The 24,956-nt window shown below is 43.7% G+C and overlaps 1 protein-coding gene across 3 annotated transcripts in view; it reads left to right on the top strand.

Moving 5' to 3' along the window:
* The first annotated feature begins 3,184 nt into the window (after positions 1-3,184).
* Positions 3,185-24,956, top strand: part of LOC127527025 (CMRF35-like molecule 5) — an 83,653-nt gene continuing 61,881 nt past the window's right edge. For 2 of the 3 annotated variants that reach the window (XM_051924498.1, XM_051924497.1), the window contains exons 1-4: positions 3,185-3,459; positions 16,353-16,688; positions 19,675-19,755; positions 23,911-24,009. In XM_051924498.1, the coding sequence (XP_051780458.1) occupies positions 3,420-3,459; positions 16,353-16,688; positions 19,675-19,755; positions 23,911-24,009 (556 nt within the window). In that variant the 5' untranslated portion in view covers positions 3,185-3,419. The remainder of the gene's footprint in view (positions 3,460-16,352; positions 16,689-19,674; positions 19,756-23,910; positions 24,010-24,956) is intronic. The other variant, XM_051924499.1, reaches the window with a different exon arrangement.

The raw sequence follows: 24,956 nt of genomic DNA, 5'->3' as shown, positions 1-24,956 counted from the left end.
GACTTGAGGCTGGAATTTCTGCCAAAGGTGCATCGACAAAGTATTGAGCAAAGGCTGTGAATACTTATGGACATGGGATTTCTCCGTTTTTTTATTTTTAATAAATTTGCAAAAATCTCAAGTAAACTTTTTTCACGTTGTCATTATGGGGTGTTGTGTGTAGAATTCTGAGGAAAACAATGAATTTAATCCATTTTGGAATAAGGCTGTAACATAACAAAATGTGGAGAAAGTGATGCTCTGTGAATACTTTCCGGATGCACTGTATGAAGTGTAATTGTGCAGGGAGGTGTGTGACGGACAAGTCAAATACAGTTGTATGAGGTAGATAGAATGAGGTGGAGCACGGTTATAAACTCCACTCAGATATTTAAGAATCTAATGGCACTTGGGGAAGTCCTGCATTTCATATTTCTATTCCTCCTGCCTGAGGGTAGAAGTGTGAACAGTTCGTGTTTGGGTGGGTGGGTCCCTGAGGATCGAGGCAGTTCTCCTTCGGACACTGCAGTTGTAGATGCTCTGCAGAGAGGGCAGTGGAGTCTTGGTGATCTTCTCAGCAGTCTTTACCACTCTCTGCAGGCGTTTGCGGTCCATAACAGTAGTGTTGCCTTACCACACAGTGATGAAGCTGGTCAAGATGCTCTCAACAATGCAGCTGTAAAAGTTGCTGAGGATCTTAGTCAACATACCAAACTTCCTCAGCCTCCTCAGAAAGTGCAGCCACTGTTGAGCCCTCTTGACCAGCTGTGTGGTGTTAAGTGTCCAAGTGAGGTCCTCACTGATGTAGACGCCCAAGTATTTAATGCTGCTCACCCTCTCCACTTCAAGCCCTCGGATGAACTGTGGCCAGTGAGGTCTCCTCTCCTTCCTCATGCCCACTATCATCTCCTTCGTCTTGTCTGTGTTGAGGGTGAGGTTGTTGTCCTCACACCATGACACCAGACTGGCCACCTTCATCCTGTAAGCTTCCTCGTCCCCACCAGTGATGCGTCCTATCACTGCGGTGTCGTCTGCGAACTTTAGGATGATGTTATCTTTTTGGGAGGCGACACAGTCCTGGGTGAACAGGGTGTAGAGGATGGGGCTGAGGACGCATCCCTGTGGGGTGCCTGTGTTTGTGATAATGGTGACTGAAATCCTATTACCAATCCTGACAGAGTGGGGCCTGCCAGTCAGAAAGTCTAGGAGCCAGTCACAGAGGGTGGGGTGCAGGCCAAGTGCAGACAGTTAATGGGCGAGTTTATGGGGGATAACCGTGTTAAATGCGCTGTAATCAACAAAGAGCATCCTGATGTAGGAGTCTTTGTTCTCCAGATGGGAGAGGGAATAATGTAGTGCAGCCGCGATAGCATCTGAGGTGGACCTGTTGAGCCGGTAGGCATACTGCAGGGGGTTCAGGGTGTCCAGTATGCTGCTCTGAATATCAGCAAGGACGGAGTTCTAATTAGGTGTGAGAGACGGCTGGCAGCTCATCCCGGCCGGGACGGGAAAGATGGGGGAAGGCAGCTATTTATGGACACTGCCTCCCCCAATACGCTAGATGGCAGCTCCTCTGGAATGCAGCGGTGCCCAGGATTCTTGCAGGGCATCCTGGGACTTGGAGTTTGGTTCCTCAGCCCTTTTGGTTACCGTTGATGCCTCCAGGGGGAGCTGTGAAAGGACCTGGGGAGTCATGCTTCCCTTGGGCTGATTAAAAATCCAAATTCTCCGTCTGACCCAGAAGTGCAGGGAAATCATGTGGGGAGGAAGAGCAGAAGCACTTCCGGATCAAGAACTATATAAAGGACGGCTGAAGACCCAGCAAGAGAGCCAGAGTTGGGTGGAAGTGGACAAAGCTTGCTGGGAGGTGTGGAGGAGAAAGAGAGTTGTATTGTGTGGATCATTTAATTGTGTATTGGTGGCTGTGGTGCTTGAGAGCATTGTTAATAAGAGGAAAAGCAATTAAATGCTTCTTATTGCTTTTACATTGTGTCCTGAGCGTCTGCCTGTTGAGGTTAAAGAGGCAACAGCAACCCCTAGCGTCATACATAGGGACTGGCTGGAGTGAAAACCTGTAGCCACCGCGGCCCTCCAGGACCATAATTGAGAACCCCTGGTTTAAAATTACAAATCAAACAATTCAGACTTTGTTTAAGGGAATTTGCATACAGGGGCGGCACGGTGGCGCAGTGGGTAGCGCTGCTGCCTCGCAGTTGGGAGACCTGGGGACCTGGGTTCGCTTCCCGGGTCCTCCCTGTGTGGAGTTTGCATGTCTCCCCGTATCTGCGTGGGTTTCCTCCAGGCGCTCCGGTTTCCTCCCACAGTCCAAAGACGTGCAGGTTAAGTGGATTGGCGATTCTAAATTGGCCCTAGTGTGTGCTTGGTGTGTGGGTGTGTTTGTGTGTGTCCTGCGATGGGTTGGCACCCTGCCCGGGATTGGTTCCTGCCTTGTGCCCTGTGTTGGCTGGGATGGGGTCTGTGTTTGGATTCAGCGGGTTGGAAAATGGATGGATGGATGGATTTGCATACATGTCCTTGAAGTGGGGAGACCACCTGAACAACAGAAGAAGGTCATGTCATGTTCTGACCCCCTTCATCCAGACCAGGGTCTCGGGAGCCTATCCCAGCTAGCACTGGGTATATGGTAGGAACAAACCCTGGACAGGGCGCCAGTCCATCAGAGGACAAAGACACACACACAGACACCAAACACACACTCACACCAGGACCAACTTAGCATCACCAATTCTTCAGACAGTGGGATAACATGAGGAAAAAATGCAACCTGCACCCAGGGAGGACTTGGGTTGTGCACCCTGGTCTCCTTAACGCAAGGCAGCAGCACCACCGTGCCACCCACAGAGGAAGGTGCCATCACCAAACCTTCATGCAAAAGAGCGGATTAGAGTTTTACAGAAGATATACATTTTCAGCCTTCTCTTTTTTAAGAAAAATATTTTTACTTGTGCCACAAAATTATAGTTTTGGCAAAAAATTGGCATAATTGAGCAATATTGGAAATGTAAGTAGAGTGAGAGAGCCCTGATTTTACACACAACTTCTCACTCTGCCCAAACTCCCATGTTGGAGGTGCCGTCAAACATCTGCTGAAGGAGAAGCTCCCAGGGAACAGGAAGGAAATTGGCCTGATGATGGAGCGGCGGGACGGCCATCTCCCCCTTACAGCTCTTCAAGTTGACAGACCGGTCCGAATCGGACAAAGGGAGGAAGTGAAGGGTCTGCCTCTGCTCCGTCTGCGTAACCTGCCACTGACGGGGTCCTGGAAGGGTGACGAGACAAAGACGTGGCCGGTCAGACTGTCGAGCTGCACTGGTTAGCACTAGCAGACTGGTACTTGGATTTCCAGGCAGTCGAGGAGGGGTACACAGGAGCAACATCAAGGGTCTAATCTGACTGACGGTTGGTGGGGAGACCTGGACATGAAGTGGGCACAGCTGCTGCTCGTCTCTCTCATCTCAGGTAGGACAGCTACAGTACTTATCATGTTGTTCATTGCCGAAGCCTGACCTGGTGCCATTTAGACTACAAACTTGTGCTTGTTTGTGAGAGGGAAGCAGGCAGCAACTGGAAAGCTTTAAGTCAGAATGAGAATTGCAATTCAGTTCAGTTTTATGGTGTACTGTACAGCAAGGAGTTTTTGTTGCTTGTCCTGCTCCAGCAGAAACATTTCAAAATGATTTAATTAATCTATTTAAAGAATCTTTCCATCTGTTTTCTGAACCACACTACCATTCTGTGTTGTAGGAGGTCCAAAGTCAGCAGCTCTGGGCACAAAGGAGTTGTCAGTCCTGGATAGGGACACTGGACTCACCCGCATGGGGACAATTCATTGAGGATATTGGTGAAAACCAGACACCGTGATGATATAAAGTCCGGCAATAACAGGACAATAAAAAATATTCTGTTCAAAGAAAGGTTGATGCAGGGGTTTCTGGCCAGGGTCAGTTCTCATCTTGCCCACACTGCTATGAATTTAGCCACTTGCTCCGTGCCACCTTGAATTGGACAAGCATGTTAGAATAACAGATGTGTTTACGAGTGGGTCAGTCAGTCGAGCTCCTTACGCTTTGTCTACTCAGTTTGTGTTTTCTTTCCGACGTTTCCTTCCCTCCTTCCTTCCTCCATCCTCTTCACTGCTTCTGCAGGATTCTGTCTGGGGGGGTGGGGTGTGATGGTGGGACTCGGAAGAGCCTAACAGTCACTAAGTTGGTTGTCCTCATCTGCTCTTTGCCCCAGAAAGCATTTTCTTCTCCACACTCCATCCATTCTATAAAGAGCATTTTTGTGAGCTCATTATGGATAGAGAGGAGTGGCACAATGGCAGCTGACATCCCAATCAAAACCGTTGATTTCTACAGGATGGAGCACAATGGACCAATGCAGGGACCTGGGCTTGAGTGTCATCTTCCATTTTGGTTGGAGTTTGCATGTTCTCCCTGTGCCCATACTGAATTTCTTCCAGTTGTCCAGTTTTTCTTAAAGTATGATTCTGGTATTTTTCAAGTGGAAGTTACTTCACACACATATTATATATGTACTAGACAAAGAGCCCGTTTCGACAACGTAAGATGAAACGGGCACGAGTTTGTGTCAGCAGTGTATGAAGAACAAATGATAAGTAACGAAGAAGTTGTTTTGTAATGATTGTAGTCCGCTTTACTCATTACTGTACAGGCTTGTACTGTTAGTTGATGAATTTTCCAGGCCTATAGTATAATATTGAATGATGAATGTTCCAGTACAATATGGAATAGTAATGAGTACAAGCACCACAAACCTGATATAGGTGTATTGAATGAATGCGTAATTGAATCAGAATGCGTAATTAGGCTGTAGTCGAAATCGCCTTTCAGGCCTCTAGAGCTTTAATCAAAGTCACCTTTCTCTTTGAATTTTTGCGGCCGTAAATCCGCCGCCTGCCGCGATGTTCGGGTTGGATGTCGGTCTCATAAGGTTTTTTGGGCAGCTGCGCAGAAGGCGACTGCGCATTCGGCTTCGGACAGACGTGAGTGAGTGAGTGAGTGAGTGAGTGAGTGAGTGAGGAGGCAGGCAAATTATGTATTAACCCCTTAACCGCCCTCTGCCGGATATATCCGGCACCGTTGTTTTATTGCTAACGCCATACTGCCGGAATTATCCGGCACATTTGCCTGTGGTTATATGAATGCCTGGCAAGTAGTATAACTGACGGTTTGGCGTGGGTATTATTACTACGTTGTATTTCGACAAGTCTGTGGTTGTTTTGGCCGGTCATGTGACGTGATTCGCATGTAACAGCTGTGAATATGGCGAAACGTAAACTGACTTCAAGTGAGGCTTTGCAGGCGATTTTGGACAGTTGTGGTCATGATTGTAGCAGTTCTGAAGAAGATTTTAGCGACAATGATGAGCAGCAACGTGCGCTGCATGATACTGTGAATGAAGACGCATCGGATGACGGCGCTGAGTGGGTGTATCCCCAGCATCTCAGCTGGGCTGCTGCCCGTGGTGAACTACCTTTTCTGCATCCATTTGAGGGAACGTGTGGCTTTATTGTTGATGTAAAAAATTACACTGCTGAGCAGTTTTATGAGCTGTTTGTGTCACCTGATTTGATCAGACATTTTGTTCATCAGACAAATCTGTATGCAGCACAGTTTATTGAGAAAAATCCCAATTTACCTCCACATTCCCGTGTTCGTGCTTGGTTTGACACTGATGAAAACGAAATGAAAAAATTCATTGGGATTTTGATGTTGATGGGAATAATCAGAAAACCAGATATTGAGATGTACTGGTCTACAGATCCTATGTATGCAACACATATTTTTGCAGCTGTCATGACACGTAACCGATTCTCTTTGCTGCTGAAATTCTTTCATTTGAATGACAACAGAAATGAGCCAGATAAGAAAGATCCAAACCGTGACCACTTGTTCAAGCTACGTCCTTTGATTGATCATTTATTTGAAGCATTTCAGTTGCCCTACATGCCAGGACCGTCAGTTGCAGTTGATGAAAGTTTATTGTCGTGGAAGGGCCGCTTACAGTTTCGACAGTATCTACCATTGAAAAGGGCATGGTTTGGTATCAAGATGTTTTGCTTAGCTGAGAATTCCGGTTACATTTATAGATTTCGTGTATACACTGGCAAAGAGGATCCTATGAGTAGTATTTCAGCAGTGTTGCCAGATGAATGTAAGGACTTTGGACTTTCAGAAAAACGCTGTCATGTCTGTTCAAAGAAGGGTCAGCGTAGAGACGTCAAGACCTTCTGCTCAAAGTGTCCCAGCAATCCAGGACTTTGTGCAGTTCCCTGCTTTGGCCTGTGGCACAGCAAACTCAAATACTGGGAATGAAACTATGATTGACTGAACTACTTTTGACTTTTGAATTACTTTTGACTGTTCCGTTTTTGTAGTTGACAATAAATCCAGAAGCCTGAGAAAAGGTACATTTTGTGCTTTATTATGTGTTTGCCCATTTCTAGAACTTGCACAACATTTAGTGGTCAATACTGCTTGAATAAATGTAAAAAATGTAAAAAAAATGTAAAAAAGTAAAAAAACGAAAATTGTTCAGATTTCGCCTGGCGTGGGGAATATTTAGGGAGTTGGCGGTTAAAGGGTTAAGATCTGCCACACAAAATTGTGTTCTAAAGTTAATCGCTTTCTATAAACTAAAAAAAATATATATCTTTCCTGCACTGGCACAGGGGAAAAGCTTAAATACGTTCATTTTTCACTTCATATTCACAAACAGTGAAAATTTTCAAATCCCAATTAGCATAAACCAAATAAATAAATAGAGTAATTAATTAATGAATTCCCTTTGTAATTTCTACTGTGCTTGAGCATGTCTGATCATTGTCATTTTCATGAACTGAGACATGCAAAGCTGTTCAGTTATATGACAAATGTTAGGGAGTAACAAAAATGGAAAGGAAACATTATTACAGCAAGTGACCATTATGGATATCAGGTGAATGTGGCCGCTATGATGGTAAATTACATGGTGGCCAGATTTTCAAAGTCCTAAACCTGGACACTTACGTAACATTTATGCCCACCATGAAGCCATCCTTCACTGAAGAAAAGGGAAATGGCAGGTTGTTACATTTACAAGAATATATATACTTTATATTACATGTACTGTTTATGTTCCACTTTTGAACATAACTCGATCGTGTTTAATTTATTGAATCTTGTGGGATGTGCAATATACTAATTTCAGTCATTTAGGTAGAAGTCAAAATAGTTCTATTTACAGTAGTCCTCACCGGAAATGAATACGCGCCAAGCGGATTTATCATCAGCAGAGGTTGGCGGTAAAGTCACGTGACGTTCAAAGAAGCAACAGGCTGTTCGTTTCAGTTATTGTCGCTGGTTAAGAGCAAAAGGTTAGTGAAATAAAAGTAAAAAATAAAAATAAAAACACACACACAACGAGAAATATTCAGATATTCATTTAAAATACGTAATCACATAGACTAACGTTACTCCGTTTTGCGTTTTTTGCATTCTCTTTTAATGTCTTATTAAAGCATCAGAATTAAAGGCTTTTTAAAAACAAGTAAATATTTCAATTAAGGTCAAAATTGAAATCTGTTTTTTTTTTTTTTTGTATTGAATGAGTATGAATTGAGCAGCACAGTGGCATAGTGGTAGTGCTGCTGCCTCGCAGTCTGGAGACCCGGCTTCGCTACCCGTGTTCTCCCTGCGTGGAGTTGTTTTATTGACATGAGCCATGTTTATTTAACTTAATTAATTTAACAGAGAATGAAAAAGTTTCATTCATTTTATATAAAAATATCATGTTGTTTCAGAATATAATTTAGTGCATTAAGCATGATGAAATTATTTTTGATAAAAACAATTTTATTATGTGCAACCGATGTATATTGGGTATATGGGAGTAGATTCATACCTGGTGGCATGGATCGTGGACTATCTTACAGACAGACCTCAGTATGTGCGTCTCGGGAACTGCACGTCTGACATTGTGGTCAGCAACACAGGAGCGCCGCAGGGGACTGTACTTTCTCCGGTCCTGTTCAGCCTACATACATCGGACTTCCAATACAACTCGGAGTCCTGCCACGTGCAGAAGTTCGCTGACGACACTGCTATCGTGGGCTGCATCAGGAGTGGGCAGGAGGAGGAGTATAGGGACCTCATCAAGGACTTTGTTAAATGGTGCGACTCAAACCACCTACAACTGAACACCAGCAAAACCAAAGAGCTGGTGGTGGATTTTAGGAGGCCCAGACCCCTCATGGACCCCATGATCATCAGAGGTGACTGTGTGCAGAGGGTGCAGAACTATAAATATCTGGGAGTGCAGCTGGATGATAAATTAGACTGGACTGCCAATACTGATACTCTGTGCAAGAAAGGACAGAGCCGGTTATACTTCCTTAGAAGGCTGGCGTCCTTCAACATCTGCAATAAGATGCTGCAGATGTTCTATCAGACGGTTGTGGCGAGCGCCCTCTTCTACGCGGTGGTGTGCTGGGGAGGCAGCATAAAGAAGAAAGACGCCTCACGCCTGGATCTATCTATCTATTTATCTATCTATCTATCTAATCTGGAATCTGTTGAAACATTGGAGAAGGATTTGGACAGCATACAGGCTTGGGCAGATTTATGACAAATGAAATTTATGTCAGTAAATGTAATGAATTACATGTACGGAGTAAAAATGTGAGGTTTGAATACACAATTGGCGGTCAGAAAATCAAAGTATAGCTTATGAGAAGGATTTAGGAGATGTAGTGGACTCGTTACTATCAATTTGCAAGACAATGTTCAGAAGCCATTAAGGAGGCTAACAGAATGTCAGGTTATATAGCGCCTTGATGTGTGGAGTACAAGTCACAGGAGGTTCTGCTCAGTCTTTATAACACACTGGTGAGGCCTCATCTGGAGTACTGGGTGCAGTTTTGGTCTCTGGGCTACAAAAAGGACATAACAGCACTAGAAAAGATCCAGAGAAGAGCGACTGGGCTGATTAGAGGACTACAGGGGATGAGTTATGAGCAAAGATTAAAAGAGCTGAGCCTAACGCTTGCATTAAATTTAAGTCTTGTTAGGTCTTAGTCCACCTAATGAGAAGGATTTAGGAGTCTTAGTGGATTCAACATGACCAACTGCCAGACAGTGTTCAGAATCCATTAAGAAGGCTAACAGAATGTCAGGTTATCTAGTGCCTTGATGTGTGGAGTACAAGTCACAGGAGGTTCTGCTCAGTCTTTATAACACACTGGTGAGGACTCATCTGGAGTACTGGGTGCAGTTTGGGTCTCCAGACTACAAAAAGAACATAACAGCACTAGAAAAGGTCCAGAGAAGAGCGACTGGGCAGATTAGAGGGCTACAGGGGATGAGTTATGAGGAAAGATTAAAAGAGCTGAGTCTTAACCGTTTAAGCAAAAGAAGATGAAGAGGAGATGTGTGTCTTTAAGGCGCCAAGGTGCAGTCACGTGAAAGCCGCAGAGTGTGCAGTGAGCATGTCAGTTTAAGAGACATACCACGTGAAAGCCAGAACTACTGGAGACGCAAGATAAACTTTAATTTTGTGCATTTGTTAACTAAATGTGTGTTCCTATGTACATATTTCGAAGTAAAGTATTAAACGTTAGAGAGGAAACTGTTCTGAATTAATAGTCATGTTAATGTCATGTTAATAGTCATGCATAAAGATCTCCCACATTTTGAAGGGGTATAAAAAATGAATGAAGCTCTCTAAAAAAAATTGTATATATTTCTGAAAAGTACATAAAAAAACAGTTTTGTTTTAATGGGTTTTAAAAATAATATCAGAAAAATGGTGGCCGTCGTTGACAATACATTGCTGAAGACGTTCCCGGAAGTTCTCCATCACTCTCCAGGTCATCTCAGGCGGAATGGTGTCGATTTCCTGTCTGATCCTTTCCTTCAAATCCAAGAGACTGAGGACGATGTTTGAAAATCTTTTCCTTTAGATATCCCCAAAGGAAAAAGTCACATGAGCTTAAATCTGGTGACCGCGCCAGCCACCCCACATCTCCACTTAAAGAGATCAAATACCCAGGGAGCATTTCCCTCAACACTCCGAGCTAATGTTGTGCTGTGTGAGCTGTGGCCCCATCCTGTTGAAACCACGCATGTTGTGTCCTAGCTCTGCCCGGTGATTTTCTTTTCAGTGTAGACCCAGTTGCCCAAAGGTTAGAAATCCGTAGAAAAATCGTTTTCCGATCTGATACAGATGCATTTCGACTGAGTGTGAAGCGTGTATGGAACACTCTCTGCGTCGCTATCATGGAACAGTTGTTCTCAGAATATGCTTGAACACCGGTTCACCGGTCCAACTCATGATGGGTACTGAAAACAGTAGAGCCTAACCTGCCGAATGAGACCTACCCCACCTCTTCACCCCACTATAGTCTGCACAGTTCTCCCTCGAAATGTGAATAGATCTTTATGCCCCACCCTGTATTTTACATCACCTAGTGTTTATTATTACCATAAATACCTTCAATACCATTCAGTAAAACAGAGGATGTTTATACTCTTTATAATATAGACCCAGACTGTAAATTATTGGGATATAGCATTAAATCTTTAAGAGATGGTGTGTATTACTATGGACACTGAAAATATGTGCTGATCAATTGGCAGGAGTCTTTCTGGACATTTTCAACCTTTCTCTACAACTTGCAATGGTCCCTGTCTGCCTCAAATCCTCCACTATTGTGCCAGTGCCTAAAAAATCAGTGGCCACCTGCCTTAATAATTACCGCCCTGTGGCTCTGACCCCAGTAATAATGAAGTGCTTTGAGAGAATCCTCCTAAACTACATCAAGGATGCCATCCCTGCTGGATTTGACAACCATCAGTTCGCTTACAGGAGGATCAGATCTACAGAGGATGCTGTCTCAATAGTACTTCACACAGCCCTGACTCATCTGCAGTGCCATAACTCTTATGTTAGGATGCTATTCGTCGATTTTAGTTCAGCGTTTAACACCATAATGATACAAGCTTCATAATCTGGGTCTGTCCACATCGTTGTGTCTCTGGATCAGGGACTTTCTCACCAACAGGCATCAGGTGGTTAGAATTGGAGATCGTACATTAGCCACACTGGTTTTGAACACAGGTATGCCACAGGGTTGTGTGCTCAGCCCAGCACTCTTCACGTTATTCATGCACAATTGCTCTGCCATCCATGCCACAAATATGGTTGTGAAGTTTGCGGATGATATGACCATGATGGGTCTCATATCAGACAATGGTGAGACTCACTACAGAGAGGAGATACAACACCTAGCACTATGGTACTCAGCCAACAACCTCATCTTGAACACCAGCAAGACCAAAGATGTCATTGTGGACTATAGGAGGTCCAGAAGAACAGAACATGCTCCTATATTCATACATGAGGAGACTGTAATGTGTGTGGACAATATCAAGTTCTTGGGTATCCACATCACATCGGATCTGACCTGGTCTTTGAATACATCTCACCTGGATTTTAGGAGGCCCAGACCCCTCATGGACCCCGTGATCATCAGAGGTGACTGTGTGCAGAGGGTGCAGACCTATAAATACCTGGGAGTGCAGCTGGATGATAAATTGGACTGGACTGCCAATATTGATGCTCTGTGCAGGAAAGGACAGAGCCGACTATACTTCCTTAGAAGGCTGGCGTCCTTCAACCTCTGCAATAAGATGCTGCAGATGTTCTATCAGACGGTTGTGGCGAGCGCCCTCTTCTACGCAGTGGTGTGCTGGGGAGGCAGTATAAAGAAGAGGGACACCTCACGCCTGGACAAACTGGTGAGGAAGGCAGGCTCTATTGTAGGCATGGAGCTGGACAGTTTGACATCCGTGGCAGAGCGACGGACACTGAGCTCCTGTCAATCATGGAGAATCCACTACATCCACTGAACAGGATCATCTCCAGACAGAGGAACAGCTTCAGCGACAGACTGCTATCACCGTTCTGCTCCACTGACAGACTGAGGAGATCGTTCCTCCCCCACACTATGAGACTCTTCAATTCCACTGGGGGGGCGGTAAACGTTAACATTACACAAAGTTATTGTCTGTCTGTATACCTGCATTGTTATCACTCTTTAATTTACAGTGCATCCGGAAAGTATTCACAGCGCATCACTTTTTCCACATTTTGTTAAGTTACAGCCTTATTCCAAAATGGATTAAGTTGGAGAGAGGTGCCAGGCATCACGTTTGGAGGAAACCAAGCACCATCCCTACAGTGAAGCATGGCGGTGGCAGCATCATGCTGTGGGGATGTTTTTCAGCGGCAGGGACTGTGAGACTAGTCAGGATAAAGGGAAAGATGACTGCAGCAAAGTACAGAGACATCCTGGATGAAAACCTGCTCCAGAGCGCTCTTGACCTCAGACTGGGGCGATGGTTCATCTTTCAGCAGGACAACGACCCTAAGCACACAGCCAAGATATCAAAGGAGTGGCTTCAGGACAACTCTGTGAATGTCCTTGAGTGGCCCAGCCAGAGCCCAGACTTGAATCTGATTGAACATCAAACTCCGATGTGGAAAGCTTTATCAAGAACTTGAGGACTCCTATGTATTCATTTGTAAAACTTTTTTTTTGTCCCCTGATCCCATTGTGATGACAATGAAATAACGCTGTGATTAAACAAATAACACTGAAAAAAATAAAATACTGTATATAGATGGATAGATGGATACATTATTAATCCCAATGGGAAATTCACATACTCCAGCAGCAGCATAATGATAAAGAACAATATTACAGTGAATCCGGAAAGTATTCACAGCGCATCACTTTTTCCACATTTTGCTATGTTACAGCCTTATTCCAAAATGGATTAAATTCATTTTTTTCCTCAGAATTCTACACACAACACCCCATAATGACAACATGAAAAAAGTTTACTTGAGGTTTTTTCAAATTTATTAAAAATAAAAAAACTGAGAAATCCCATGTCCATAAGTATTCACAGCCTTTGCTCAATACTTTGTCGATGCACCTTTGGCAGCAATTACAGCCTCAAGTCTTTTTGAATATGATGCCACAAGCTTGGCACATCTATCCTTGGCCAGTTTGGCCCATTCCTCTTCGCAGCACCTCTCAAGCTCCATCAGGTTGGATGGGAAGCGTCGGTGCACAGCCATTTTAAGATCTCTCCAGAGATGTTCAATCGGATTGAAGTCTGGGCTCTGGCTGGGCCAATCAAGGACATTCACAGCGTTGTCCTGAAGCCACTCCTTTGATATCTTGGCTGTGTGCTTAGGGTCGTTGTCCTGCTGAAAGATGAACCATCGCCCCAGTCTGAGGTCAAGAGCGCTCTGGAGCAGGTTTTCATCCAGGATGTCTCTGTACATTGCTGCAGTCATCATTCCCTTTATCCTGACTAGTCTCCTAGTCCCTGCCACTGAAAAACATCCCCACAACATGATGCTGCCACCACCATGCTTCACGGTAGAGATGGTGCCAGGTTTCCTCCAAACGTGACGCCTGGCATTCACACCAAAGAGTTCAATCTTTGTCTCATCAGACCAGAGAATTTTCTTTCTCATGGTCTGAGAGTCCTTCAGGTGCCTTTTGGCAAACTCCAGGCGGGCTGCCATGTGCCTTTTACTAAGGAGTGGCTTCCGTCTGGCCACTCTACCATACAGGCCTGATTGATGGATTGCTGCAGAGATGGTTGTCCTTCTGGAAGGTTCTCCTCTCTCCACAGAGGACCTCTGGAGCTCTGACAGAGTGTCAATCGGGTTCTTGGTCATCTCCCTGACTAAGGCCATTCTCCCTGATTGCTCAGTTTAGATGGCTGGCCAGCTCTAGGAAGAGTCCTGGTGGTTTCAAACTTCTTCCGCTTACGGATGATGGAGGCCACTGTGCTCATTGGGACCTTCAAAGCAGTAGAAATTTTTCTGTAACCTTCCCCAGATTTGTGCCTTGAGACAATCCTGTCTCGGAGGTCCACAGACAATTCCTTTGACTTCATGCTTGGTTTGTGCTCTGACATGAACTATCAACTGTGGGACCTTATATAGGCAGGTGTGTGTCTTTCCAAATCATGTCCAGTCAACTGAATTTACCACAGGTGGACTCCAATGAAGCTGCAGAAACATCTCAAGGATGATCAGGGGAAACAGGATGCACCTGAGCTCAATTCTGAGCTTCATGGCAAAGGCTGTGAATACTTATGTACATGTGCTTTCTCAGTTTTTTATTTTTAATAAATTTGCAGAAATCTCAAGTAAACGTTTTTCACATTGTCATTATGGGGTGTTGTGTGTAGAATTCTGAGGAAAAAAATGAATTTAATCCATTTTGGAATAAGGCTGTGACATAACAAAATGTGGAAAAAGTGATGCGCTGTGAATACTTTCCGGATGCACTGTATTTACAAGAATTAATTATTTTTGGGGAAGTTCATAACTCAAACAAAACCAAATTAAAAGTAACATATTACACTTTGCTACAGAAGCATCAGGATCGTGAGAAAGATGTTGTGGCAGGAAGGAGATAGGCAGGCGGGAAAGGACCCTGAGTGGAGCAGTGGTGCTTCTGGGGTATGGTTGCCCCGTGCTGAGCAATCAAGGAGCAGTAAGGACCCAATGGTCTAAGTGGGCTACTGCTGAAAGCCAAAAGATGGCAACGGGTGAGAGGACCAGGGCTCGTGGGCTTCCCCCGCTGAAGGTCAGAGGATGGTGGTGGGAACAGACTCCGTCTGTCAGAGGATGTCTCCTCATGCTGAGGAGCCCGAAAACGGTGAGCTGGGAGGTGTTGTTTTTTAAAGGACACTAGGGAGCTCTGCCACCTGTTTGCTTCGCTCGCCAACCCCCGGGCAGGTACTACGTGCTAGACACTTTGCGGCTCTGCTGCTTGCATATGAGGAAGCAGATGTACAATTTAAACAGGTTTTTATTTTCATGGGAATTGTTACATATGCATAACAGACCTAACTATTTTACATTACAGCGAGTAATTAACCATATTAAAAAATAATAAAACGTAATAAATTGAAAGTAAATTATGTTTCATGTTGCGTTAGAGGTATTTGTTGCGTTATACGTTTTCATTCTGTTTGGCTTTGAAATTAACACACAAATACTTTTTAAACTTACACTTTTACTGTAAAACTTCAGTAAAAACAATATTTAGAATTAACTTTTCGTCAACATCGCATTGAACTTTGATTCCGTGTTTGGAGTAACATCGTGACAATACAACGTATAACCGCCTGTGAGTGAATTTCGTTTCTTTCTCTCTAATAAATAAACCAACTTTTTCGAATGTTTGTCCCTGTGATTTGTTAATTGTCACAGCAAAAGCTATTCTCACGGGAAACTGTAAACGTTTTAATACGAATGGCATATCAAGATCTCCTTTGGTGTCTGTTATCCAAGGAAGATGTACTACATTACCATTTTTTTTGCCTGTTAAAATTTTATATGTCAAAATTGTTTGACCAATTTTGAACACAACTAATCTTGTCCTATTGCATAGTCCATCACTCAGACGTCAATTATGCAATAACATTACAATACATCCTGCTTTCTACAGTAGTTCGGTCGGTGGAAGACCAGATTGTGTTAATAGTTGTAGATATTCTTCGTGATATTGTAAGTTGATGTTTTCATCTTAAACACCATCACCACCGACTGTTCCATCATAGTCTATTGATACACATTTAACCAATTTGCCGTGTAACCGATTGACAGTTGTCACATTAATTAATTTGACTCCATCGTTTCTCTGTGCTAGGATTGCCCGTCTACTCATTTCTTCTGTTGATAACCCTTTGTGATGAAATTCTTCAATAAGATTTGGACATAATAAGTCTTCTTTTATTGGAAACTTAAAGTGAGGAAAATGTAAAAATTCATAAGAGCTGAGAGCACAGAAACTGTGTCTGACAAAAGCATTCACACGAATGAGAGTGAGAGGACCGCGGGCGTGGGATGTTAACCGTAAATGGTTGAGAGGAAGGCAGTACTTGAAAAAATCTCTTGGCAATAGTCTCGTCTTGTCTCAAAGTCTCAAGATTTTCTTTTATAATAGAGAGACACAGAGACTTGTGGGAGGTTTTTTAAGAGACAGATCCTGGCTGTGTTTTGGATTTTTAGCCTGTTTTTTGGATTATTTGTTTATTGATTTAACCTACAGCAAACACTGGTTTTATTTTGGATTATTTGTGAATTTATTTACTAAGTAGTGACTGCACTGCACTGTATTTATTGCATGAACACTGTGAATTAAAGCACTGAGAACCTTAACGCACCAACCTTTGCTGTTTATGTGTCCATCCTCGGTCATCCTCTTCAGAACATGAAAGTCATCTTACTTACCTCTACACATTTTTTTTCCCCAGTTCTTTGCAGGGCCCAGTCCAGTGAGACCGTCCAGATAAATGGGACAGAAGGAGGCAAAATACAACTTGAATGCAAGTATCCCGCAAAATACCAGAATCAAGAAAAATACTTCTGCCGCCACCCTTGCAGAAGCAGCAGCGACGTCTTAGTCCGCACTATGAAACATGAAAGTGTGGAAACCAGAGGCAGATTTACTCTCTATGACTACACGTCTTATAATTACATCATCGTGTGGATGAACAATGTTCGCCTGACGGACTCCGGCAAGTACTACTGTGGAATTTCATTGTTTTTCCAGGATGTTTACATTGGAATGAACATTAAAGTACTTCCAGGTGAGTGGTGTGTCACAATGGGTTCCTAAACTCAAAATGTCCTGGGACTGTGGGGCTTGTCAGTGTGGCTGACCAGTTTGCTGGCCTGTATGGTAGGAATAGTGACTTTGCGTAGGTTTAAGAGGAAATCTACACGTGAATCGTCATATGTGTGAATTTCCCCTTGGGATTAATAAAGTATCTATCTATCTATCTATCTATCTATCTATCTATCTATCTATCTATCTATCTATCTATCTATCTATCTATCTATCTATCTATCTATCTACAGTGGTGTGAAAAACTATTTGCCCCCTTCCTGATTTCTTATTCTTTTGCATGTTTGTCACACAAAATGTTTCTGATCATCAAACACATTTAACCATTAGTCAAATATAACACAAGTAAACACAAAATGCAGTTTGTAAATGGTGGTTTTTATTATTTAGGGAGAAAAAAAAATCCAAACCTACATGGCCCTGTGTGAAAAAGTAATTGCCCCCTGAACCTAATAACTGGTTGGGCCACCCTTAGCAGCAATAACTGCAATCAAGCGTTTGCGATAACTTGCAATGAGTCTTTTACAGCGCTCTGGAGGAATTTTGCCCACTCATCTTTGCAAAATTGTTGTAATTCAGCTTTATTTGAGGGTTTTCTAGCATGAACCGCCTTTTTAAGGTCATGCCATAGCATCTCAATTGGATTCAGGTCAGGACTTTGACTAGGCCACTCCAAAGTCTTCATTTTGTTTTTCTTCAGCCATTCAGAGGTGGATTTGCTGGTGTGTTTTGGGTCATTGTCCTGTTGCAGCACCCAAGATCGCTTCAGCTTGAGTTGACGAACAGATGGCCGGACATTCTCCTTCAGGATTTTTTGGTAGACAGTAGAATTTCATGGTTCCATCTATCACAGCAAGCCTTCCAGGTCCTGAAGCAGCAAAACAACCCCAGACCATCACACTACCACCACCATATTTTACTGTTGGTATGATGTTCTTTTTCTGAAATGCTGTGTTCCTTTTACGCCAGATGTAACGGGACATTTGCCTTCCAAAAAGTTCAACTTTTGTCTCATCAGTCCACAAGGTATTTTCCCAAAAGTCTTGGCAATCATTGAGATGTTTCTTAGCAAAATTGAGACGAGCCCTAATGTTCTTTTTGCTTAACAGTGGTTTGCGTCTTGGACATCTGCCATGCAGGCCGTTTTTGCCCAGTCTCTTTCTTATGGTGGAGTCGTGAACACTGACCTTAATTGAGGCAAGTGAGGCCTGCAGTTCTTTAAACGTTGTCCTGGGGTCTTTTGTGACCTCTCGGATGAGTCGTCTCTGCGCTCTTGGGGTAATTTTGGTCGGCCGGCCACTCCTGGGAAGGTTCACCACTGTTCCATGTTTTTGCCATTTGTGGATAATGGCTCTCACTGTGGTTCGCTGGAGTCCCAAAGCTTTAGAAATGGCTTTATAACCTTTACCAGACTGATAGATCTCAATTACTTCTGTTCTCATTTGTTCCTGAATTTCTTTGGATCTTGGCATGATGTCTAGCTTTTGAGGTGCTTTTGGTCTACTTCTCTGTGTCAGGCAGCTCCTATTTAAGTGATTTCTTGATTGAAACAGGTGTGGCAGTAATCGGGCCTGGGGGTGGCTACGGAAATTGAACTCAGGTGTGATACACCACAGTTAGGTTATTTTTTAACAAGGGGGCAATTACTTTTTCACACAGGGCCATGTAGGTTTGGATTTTTTTTCTCCCTAAATAATAAAAACCATCATTTAAAAACTGCATTTTGTGTTTACTTGTGTTATATTTGACTAATGCTTAAATGTGTTTGATGATCAGAAACATTTTGTGTGACAAACATGCAAAAGAATAAGAAATCAGGAAGGGGGCAAATAGTTTTTCACACTGTATCTCCACTTTATCTATCTATCTATCTATCTATCTATCTATCTATCTATCTATCTATCTATCTATCTATCTATCTATCTATCTATCTATCTATCTATCTATCTATCTATCTATCTATCTATCTATCTATCTATCTGTCTGTCTGGGCCTCTGAGGCATTTTGGCAATCACTCCTATCCATTCCCTAATTGAGAGTTGTAAAATATAACAAGACCTTTATACTCTATATGCATTGGGGACAAGGCGTCAAGTTGAGAAGCATCTTGGGTCCTGACTGAAATGGAAACCACATACCAATAATCAAGCCTTTTGTGTTGGTGGTCCAACTTAATTCTGTCCTTCAGATCAGGTAATTATGACTGTCGGTGGGCTCCACACTCTTATGTGTCAATCAGCATTTGTTCTCTGGCCTATGTATGTATTTGTCATTTCTGTTAGTCAGTCAGTCATTTCCCAAGCCGCGATATCCTAACACAGGGCCATGGGGGTCTGCCGGAGCCAATCCCAGCCAACGCAGGAACAAATCCCGGGCAGGGTGCCAGCCCACCACAGGGCATACACACACCCACACACCAAGCACACACACTAGTGACAATTTAGGATCGCCAGTCCACCTAACCTGCATGTCTTTGGACTGTAGGAGGAAACCCACACAGACACGGGGAGAACATGCAAACTCCACGCAGGGAGGACCCTGGAAGCGAACCTCAGGTCTCCTTACTGCAAGACTGTGCCACCATGCTGCCCCCCATCTCTATTACATTTGAATTATTATTTTTCTTGTATTTTTAAATATTATTATGGAAATGTTATTAATATGGTTTTATTTAAATTATTATTTAGCCATTATTGTTTGTGCTCTTAAGCTACAGGTCTTGCATTTAGTCAGTGGAACACATAAGGTCGAGGCCATCATGATGTCAATGATGCTGGGACCACCGTCCACCATTACAGTGAAGGAGATGCTCCCTGGTAGAGGCTCACAGATTGTTCTTTAGTGCATACGTATTTCTGTACTGTATATATATTAGCTTGCTGTCATCATGTAATCTAATGGCTAATGCAGTGCTCATTTTTTCATAATCTTCTTTGTTCGTTCACAGGTTCTTCAGCAGCTGGAGTGACACGGCACATGACTGCCACTCCACTAGCAGCAGGGACTACAGCAACATCTCCTCCAACAGGTAACATGTCCATCAGCACCTCCTGGCTTACATTGTTGGGATGACAGTGGTCTTCATTGCTAAAGCAGTTTTGTCACAATTGGAAGGAGAACTTAACCAGAACAAGGTCAAGGTTAGACACTCTGACTGCGAGGTTTTGTGGCTGTAGATTACGTTCCTTTTAGTAGTTGTTTTCATTTTGAGCCCCCATGCTGTTTAATTAGGGTCGGTGCTTTCTTGCATTTTGGGTACTAGGGTTGCTCCAGCATTACTAGGGGAGTGCCTATGGAGGGCATGACCTCTGACCAATTATCTCATGGCATTAAAACTCTCAAAGCCTTGTGCTTTGATCTAAAAAAAAGTTTTGATCTACTCTAGTTTTGATCTTTACCCGTATGTTTGATTACGACCTTTGCCCCGTGTTTTTGTTTTCTGCTGTATTTTTGCCTTGACTATGTTCCTGCTCTTGGTCACTTTTAGTTTTTCTAGCAAAATACGTACTTAGTCCTGAACAGGATCACGGGGGTTGCTGGAGCCTATCTCAGCCAGCATAAGGTGCAAAGCAGGAACAACCCATGGACAGGGAGCCAGTCAATCACAGGGTGAAGACACACACACACATACCCTATCCACACACTATGGGCAATTTAATATCACCAATCCACATGTCTTTATACTGTGGGAGGAAACTGGAGCACCTAGAGGGAACCCATGCAGACACCTGGAGAACATGCAGACTTTACACAGGGAGGACCCAGGCGGGATGTGAACTGTGGTGTTCTTAATGCATGGCAGCAGTGCCACCGGCCTCACACTGTAGAATTAAACAAAAAACAAAATACTTCTGACCATAACTAAACAAAATGATGGCACCACCAGTGCAGAGCTTACTCAGGAATGGCAGCAGGCAGGTGTGAGGGAGGCGAAGACTTTTGGAGGATGGCCTGGTGGGTGTCAAGAATGGCAGCAAAGAACCCAAGAAAAACAATTCAGGGACAGACTGATATTCTGCAAAAGGGACAGGGATTAGACTACTGAGGACTGCTGGGAGAAAAAGTTATTTTCTCTGATGAATCCCCTTTCTGATTGTTTGGGGCGTCCAGAAAGAAAGAAAAGGTGAGCGGCGCCAGCATCAGTCCTGTGTCTGGCCAACTATAAAGCATCCTGAGACCATTCATGTCAGCCAAGGCAGTGCAGAGCTTACTCACAACACAGCCAGGAATAAAGAATGGGACCAAAACATCCTCTGAGAGCAACTTCAAACAACCATCAACAGTCTGGTGACCCACAATGAACAATCCAGCATGATGGAGCACCGGGCCATAAGGCACAAGTGAGAACTAAGTGGCATTGAAATTTGGGGTCCGTGGTCAGGAAACTCCAAATTGAGAACTTGTGGTCAATCCTCAAGAGGCAGGTGGACAAACAAAACCCCACCAATCCTGATTATGCAAGAATGGAACTGCCATCCGTCAGGATTTGGCCCAGATTTTTGCTACACTTGGACAGAGGCAGTGGTGCTGTAAGAATTATGTTTCTGGACTTCTCTAGCGCCTTCACACCATCCAACCTCTGCTCTTTAGGGACAAGCTGACAGAGATGGGAATAGATTCATACCTGGTGGCATGGATCATGGACTATCTTACAGACAGACCTCAGTATGTGCGTCTCGGGAACTGCAGGTCTGACATTGTGGTCAGCAACACAGGAGCGCCACAGGGGATTATACTTTCTCCGGTCCTGTTCAGCCTAAATACATCAGACTTCCAATACACCTCAGAGTCCTGCCATGTGCAAAAGTTTGCTGACGACACTGCTATTGTGGGCTGCATCAGGAGTGGGCAGGAGGAGGAGTACAGGAACTTCATCAAGGACTTTGTTAAATGGTGCGACTCAAACCACCTACACCTGAACACCAGCAAAACCAAGGAGCTGGTGGTGGATTTTAGGAGGCCCAGACCCCTCATGGACTCCGTGATCATCAGAGGTGACTGTGTGCAGAGGGTGCAGACCTATAAATACCTGGGAGTGCAGCTGGATGATAAACTGGACTGGACTGCCAATACTGATGCTCTGTGTAAGAAAGGACAGAGCCGACTATACTTCCTTAGAAGGCTGGTGTCCTTCAACATCTGCAATAAGATGCTGCAGATGTTCTATCAGATGGTTGTGACGAGCGCCCTCTTCTACGCGGTGGTGTGCTGGGGAGGCAGCATAAAGAAGGATGCCTCATGCCTAGACAGACTGGTGAGGAAGGCAGACTGTATTGTAAGTATGGAGCTGGACAGTTTGACATCCATGGCAGAGCGACGGGTGCTGAGCAGACTCCTGTCAATCATGGAGAATCCACTGCATCCACTGAACAGGATCATCTCCAGACAGAGGAGCAGCTTCAGCAACAGACTGTTGTCACTGTCCTGCTCCACTGACAGACTGAGGAGATCGTTCCTCCCCCACACTATGCGACTCTTCAATTCCACCCGGGGGGTAAACGTTAACATTATTCAAAGTTATTGTCTGTTATACCTGCATTTTTGATCACTCTTTAATTTAATATTGTTCTTTATCAGTATGCTGCTGCTGGAGTATGGGAATTTCCCCTTGGGATTAATAAAGTATCTATCTATCTATCTATCTATCTATCTATCTATCTATCTATCTATCTATCTATCTATCTATCTATCTATCTATCTATCTATCTATCTATCTATCTATCTATCTATCTATCTATCTATCTATCTATCTATCATTGATTGCCTCCCAGGGCGAATTGCAGGGTTCCTGAAAAAGAAAGAAGGGCCAACACTGCAAATATGGACTCTGTGCATAAACTTCATGTCATTGTCAATAAAAGCCTTTGAAATTTCTGAACTGCTTGTCATTCTACTTCAGTATACGACAGAAACATCTGACAAAAACATCTCAAAACACTGAAGCAGTAGACTTTGTGAAAACCAACACTTGGGTCATTCTCAGAACTTTTGGTCACAGCTGTACAATTAAATTAGTTGTCACCTGGCACTCCACGGCACCATCCATCCATCCAATGTCAAACCTGTTCAGTCCAGTTCTGAGGGTCTGAGGTCTACCATCGTGTACCACTTAACTGCTGAAAAACATCAGGGGCAGACTGATATTCTGCAAAAGGTACAGGGATTGGACTGCTGAAGACTGCTGGGGTCAAGTCATTTTCTCTGATGAATCCCCTTTCAGATTGTTTGGGGTGTCCAGAAAAAAAGAAAAGATGAGCGGTGCTACCATCAGTCCTGTGTCAGGCCAACAGTAAAGCATTCTGAGACCATTCAAGTCACGTGTTGTTGCTTCTCAGCCAAGGCAGTGGGCTCACTCACAATTTAGCCTAAGAACACAGCCATGAATAAAGAATAAAGAATAAAGAATGAGACCAAAACATCCTCTGAGAGCAACTTCTTCCAACCATCCAAGAACAGTTTGGTGACCAACAATGAACAATCCAGCATGATGGAGCACCGGGCCAGAAGGCAAAAGTGAGAACTAAGTGGCATTGAAATTTGGGGTCCATGGCCAGGAAACTCCCCACTGAGAACTTGTGGTCAATCCTCAAGAGGTGGGTGGACAAACAAAAACCCACAAATTCTGACAAACTCCAAGAATGGGCAGCTGCCATCAGTCAGGAATTGGCCCAGAAATTGATTACCAGCCTGTAGAGGTCCTGAAAAAGAAAGAAGGGCCAATACTGCAAATATGGACTCTGTGCATAAACTTCATGTCATTGTCAATAAAAGCCTTTGAAATTTCTGAACTGCTTGTCATTCTACTTCAGTATACGACAGAAACATCTGACAAAAACATCTCAAAACACTGAAGCAGTAGACTTTGTGAAAACTAACACTTGGGTCATTCTCAGAACTTTTGGTCACAGCTGTACAATTAAATTAGTTGTCACCTGGCACTCCATGGCACCATCCATCCATCCAATGTCAAACCTGTTCAGTCCAGTTCTGAGGGTCTGAGGTCTACCATCGTGTACCACTTAACTGCTGCCCACAGAGTTTCCTCTGGTATTCTGGGTGATTGTTATTGTCAGTAAAACTGCTAGTCAGTCTCATGTTCAGCGTGTCTTCACATGTCACTACTCAATAAGATTTTAGCACAAGCAAGAATTGTGATTAATTTTGCTTTTTCTTTCCTTTTGAGGTTTTTACAGTACACACACCCCAGTGTCTACAGTGGGTCCTCGGGGTGAGAACACAACTGTGGGAAATTCACTTGAAAATTCAATTCTTGGCTGTTCAGGTAAATTTCATGCTGCAGATTCCTTTCTCAATATTTTCTTATCTATTTATCCATCCTGGAATGTGATTCCTTTTTTTACGGGTTCTCCAAGACAGGCTTGGGCTCTCAATGACCGTGTAATTCAGTGGAGTGCTTTGACTAAATAGACCATGTTTCATACCAAAGATTAATTGTGAAACTAGAAGCTGTAGGCATCAGAGGTACTGTAACCTACAAAACTCCACTCAAAGTTGGTTAACCAGCAGGAGACAAAAGAGTACAGAATAGATGATAACAGAGTGAGGTCATCAGTGGAGTGCCTTAGGGGTCTGTCCAGAGACCGTGACTTTTGGAGTTAAGTTCTGGTGGGATGTCACTTTGGGGGGAGGACTTGTGGAAGGGGAGACGGGGTTGGGCAGACACAGACGTCCTCTACTCTCTTCTTGAAGCTTGTTATTGACTGTTCAACTGTTTCACCTACTGAAACCTTGTTGTGACTTCTAGTTTGCCTGAAGTCAAGTTGTCTTCTAGGTCCTATACCTGAGGCTGCAAGTAACTGCAGCAGGGCTGATTCAAGGACATCACTAAACCAGGCAATTGTTGGTAGTAGTGATCGTGGTTTGTATAAAAGGCAGGAACTGGGAATACCTTGTTTATGGGGAACAATTGCAAAACCCAGTCCCCATCATTAATGGGGCCCATTGGCTTACAAAAACCTGTCTGATCAGTGGTAGTCACACTTTAGTCCAATCAGTGTACCACACATGCAGCCTGGACATCTATGGGCATCACAGACCTGTTAGGTGTCAGTCATGCCTGAGAGACCTCTCAGAAGTTTTTTCTGCTGTGCATGGCAGCAAATACAACCCCCTGATTTTATCCCCACACCCATCTCATGGTCCACAGCAAGGACCTTATCCGTGTCACAACATCGGTTACACTTTTAAAATAGCGGGCAAGTAAATCTG

Source organism: Erpetoichthys calabaricus, chromosome 3 (genome assembly GCF_900747795.2).
Source record: "Erpetoichthys calabaricus chromosome 3, fErpCal1.3, whole genome shotgun sequence".
Classification (NCBI taxonomy): domain Eukaryota; kingdom Metazoa; phylum Chordata; class Cladistia; order Polypteriformes; family Polypteridae; genus Erpetoichthys; species Erpetoichthys calabaricus.
This window is presented reverse-complemented; position numbering and strand designations above follow the sequence as displayed.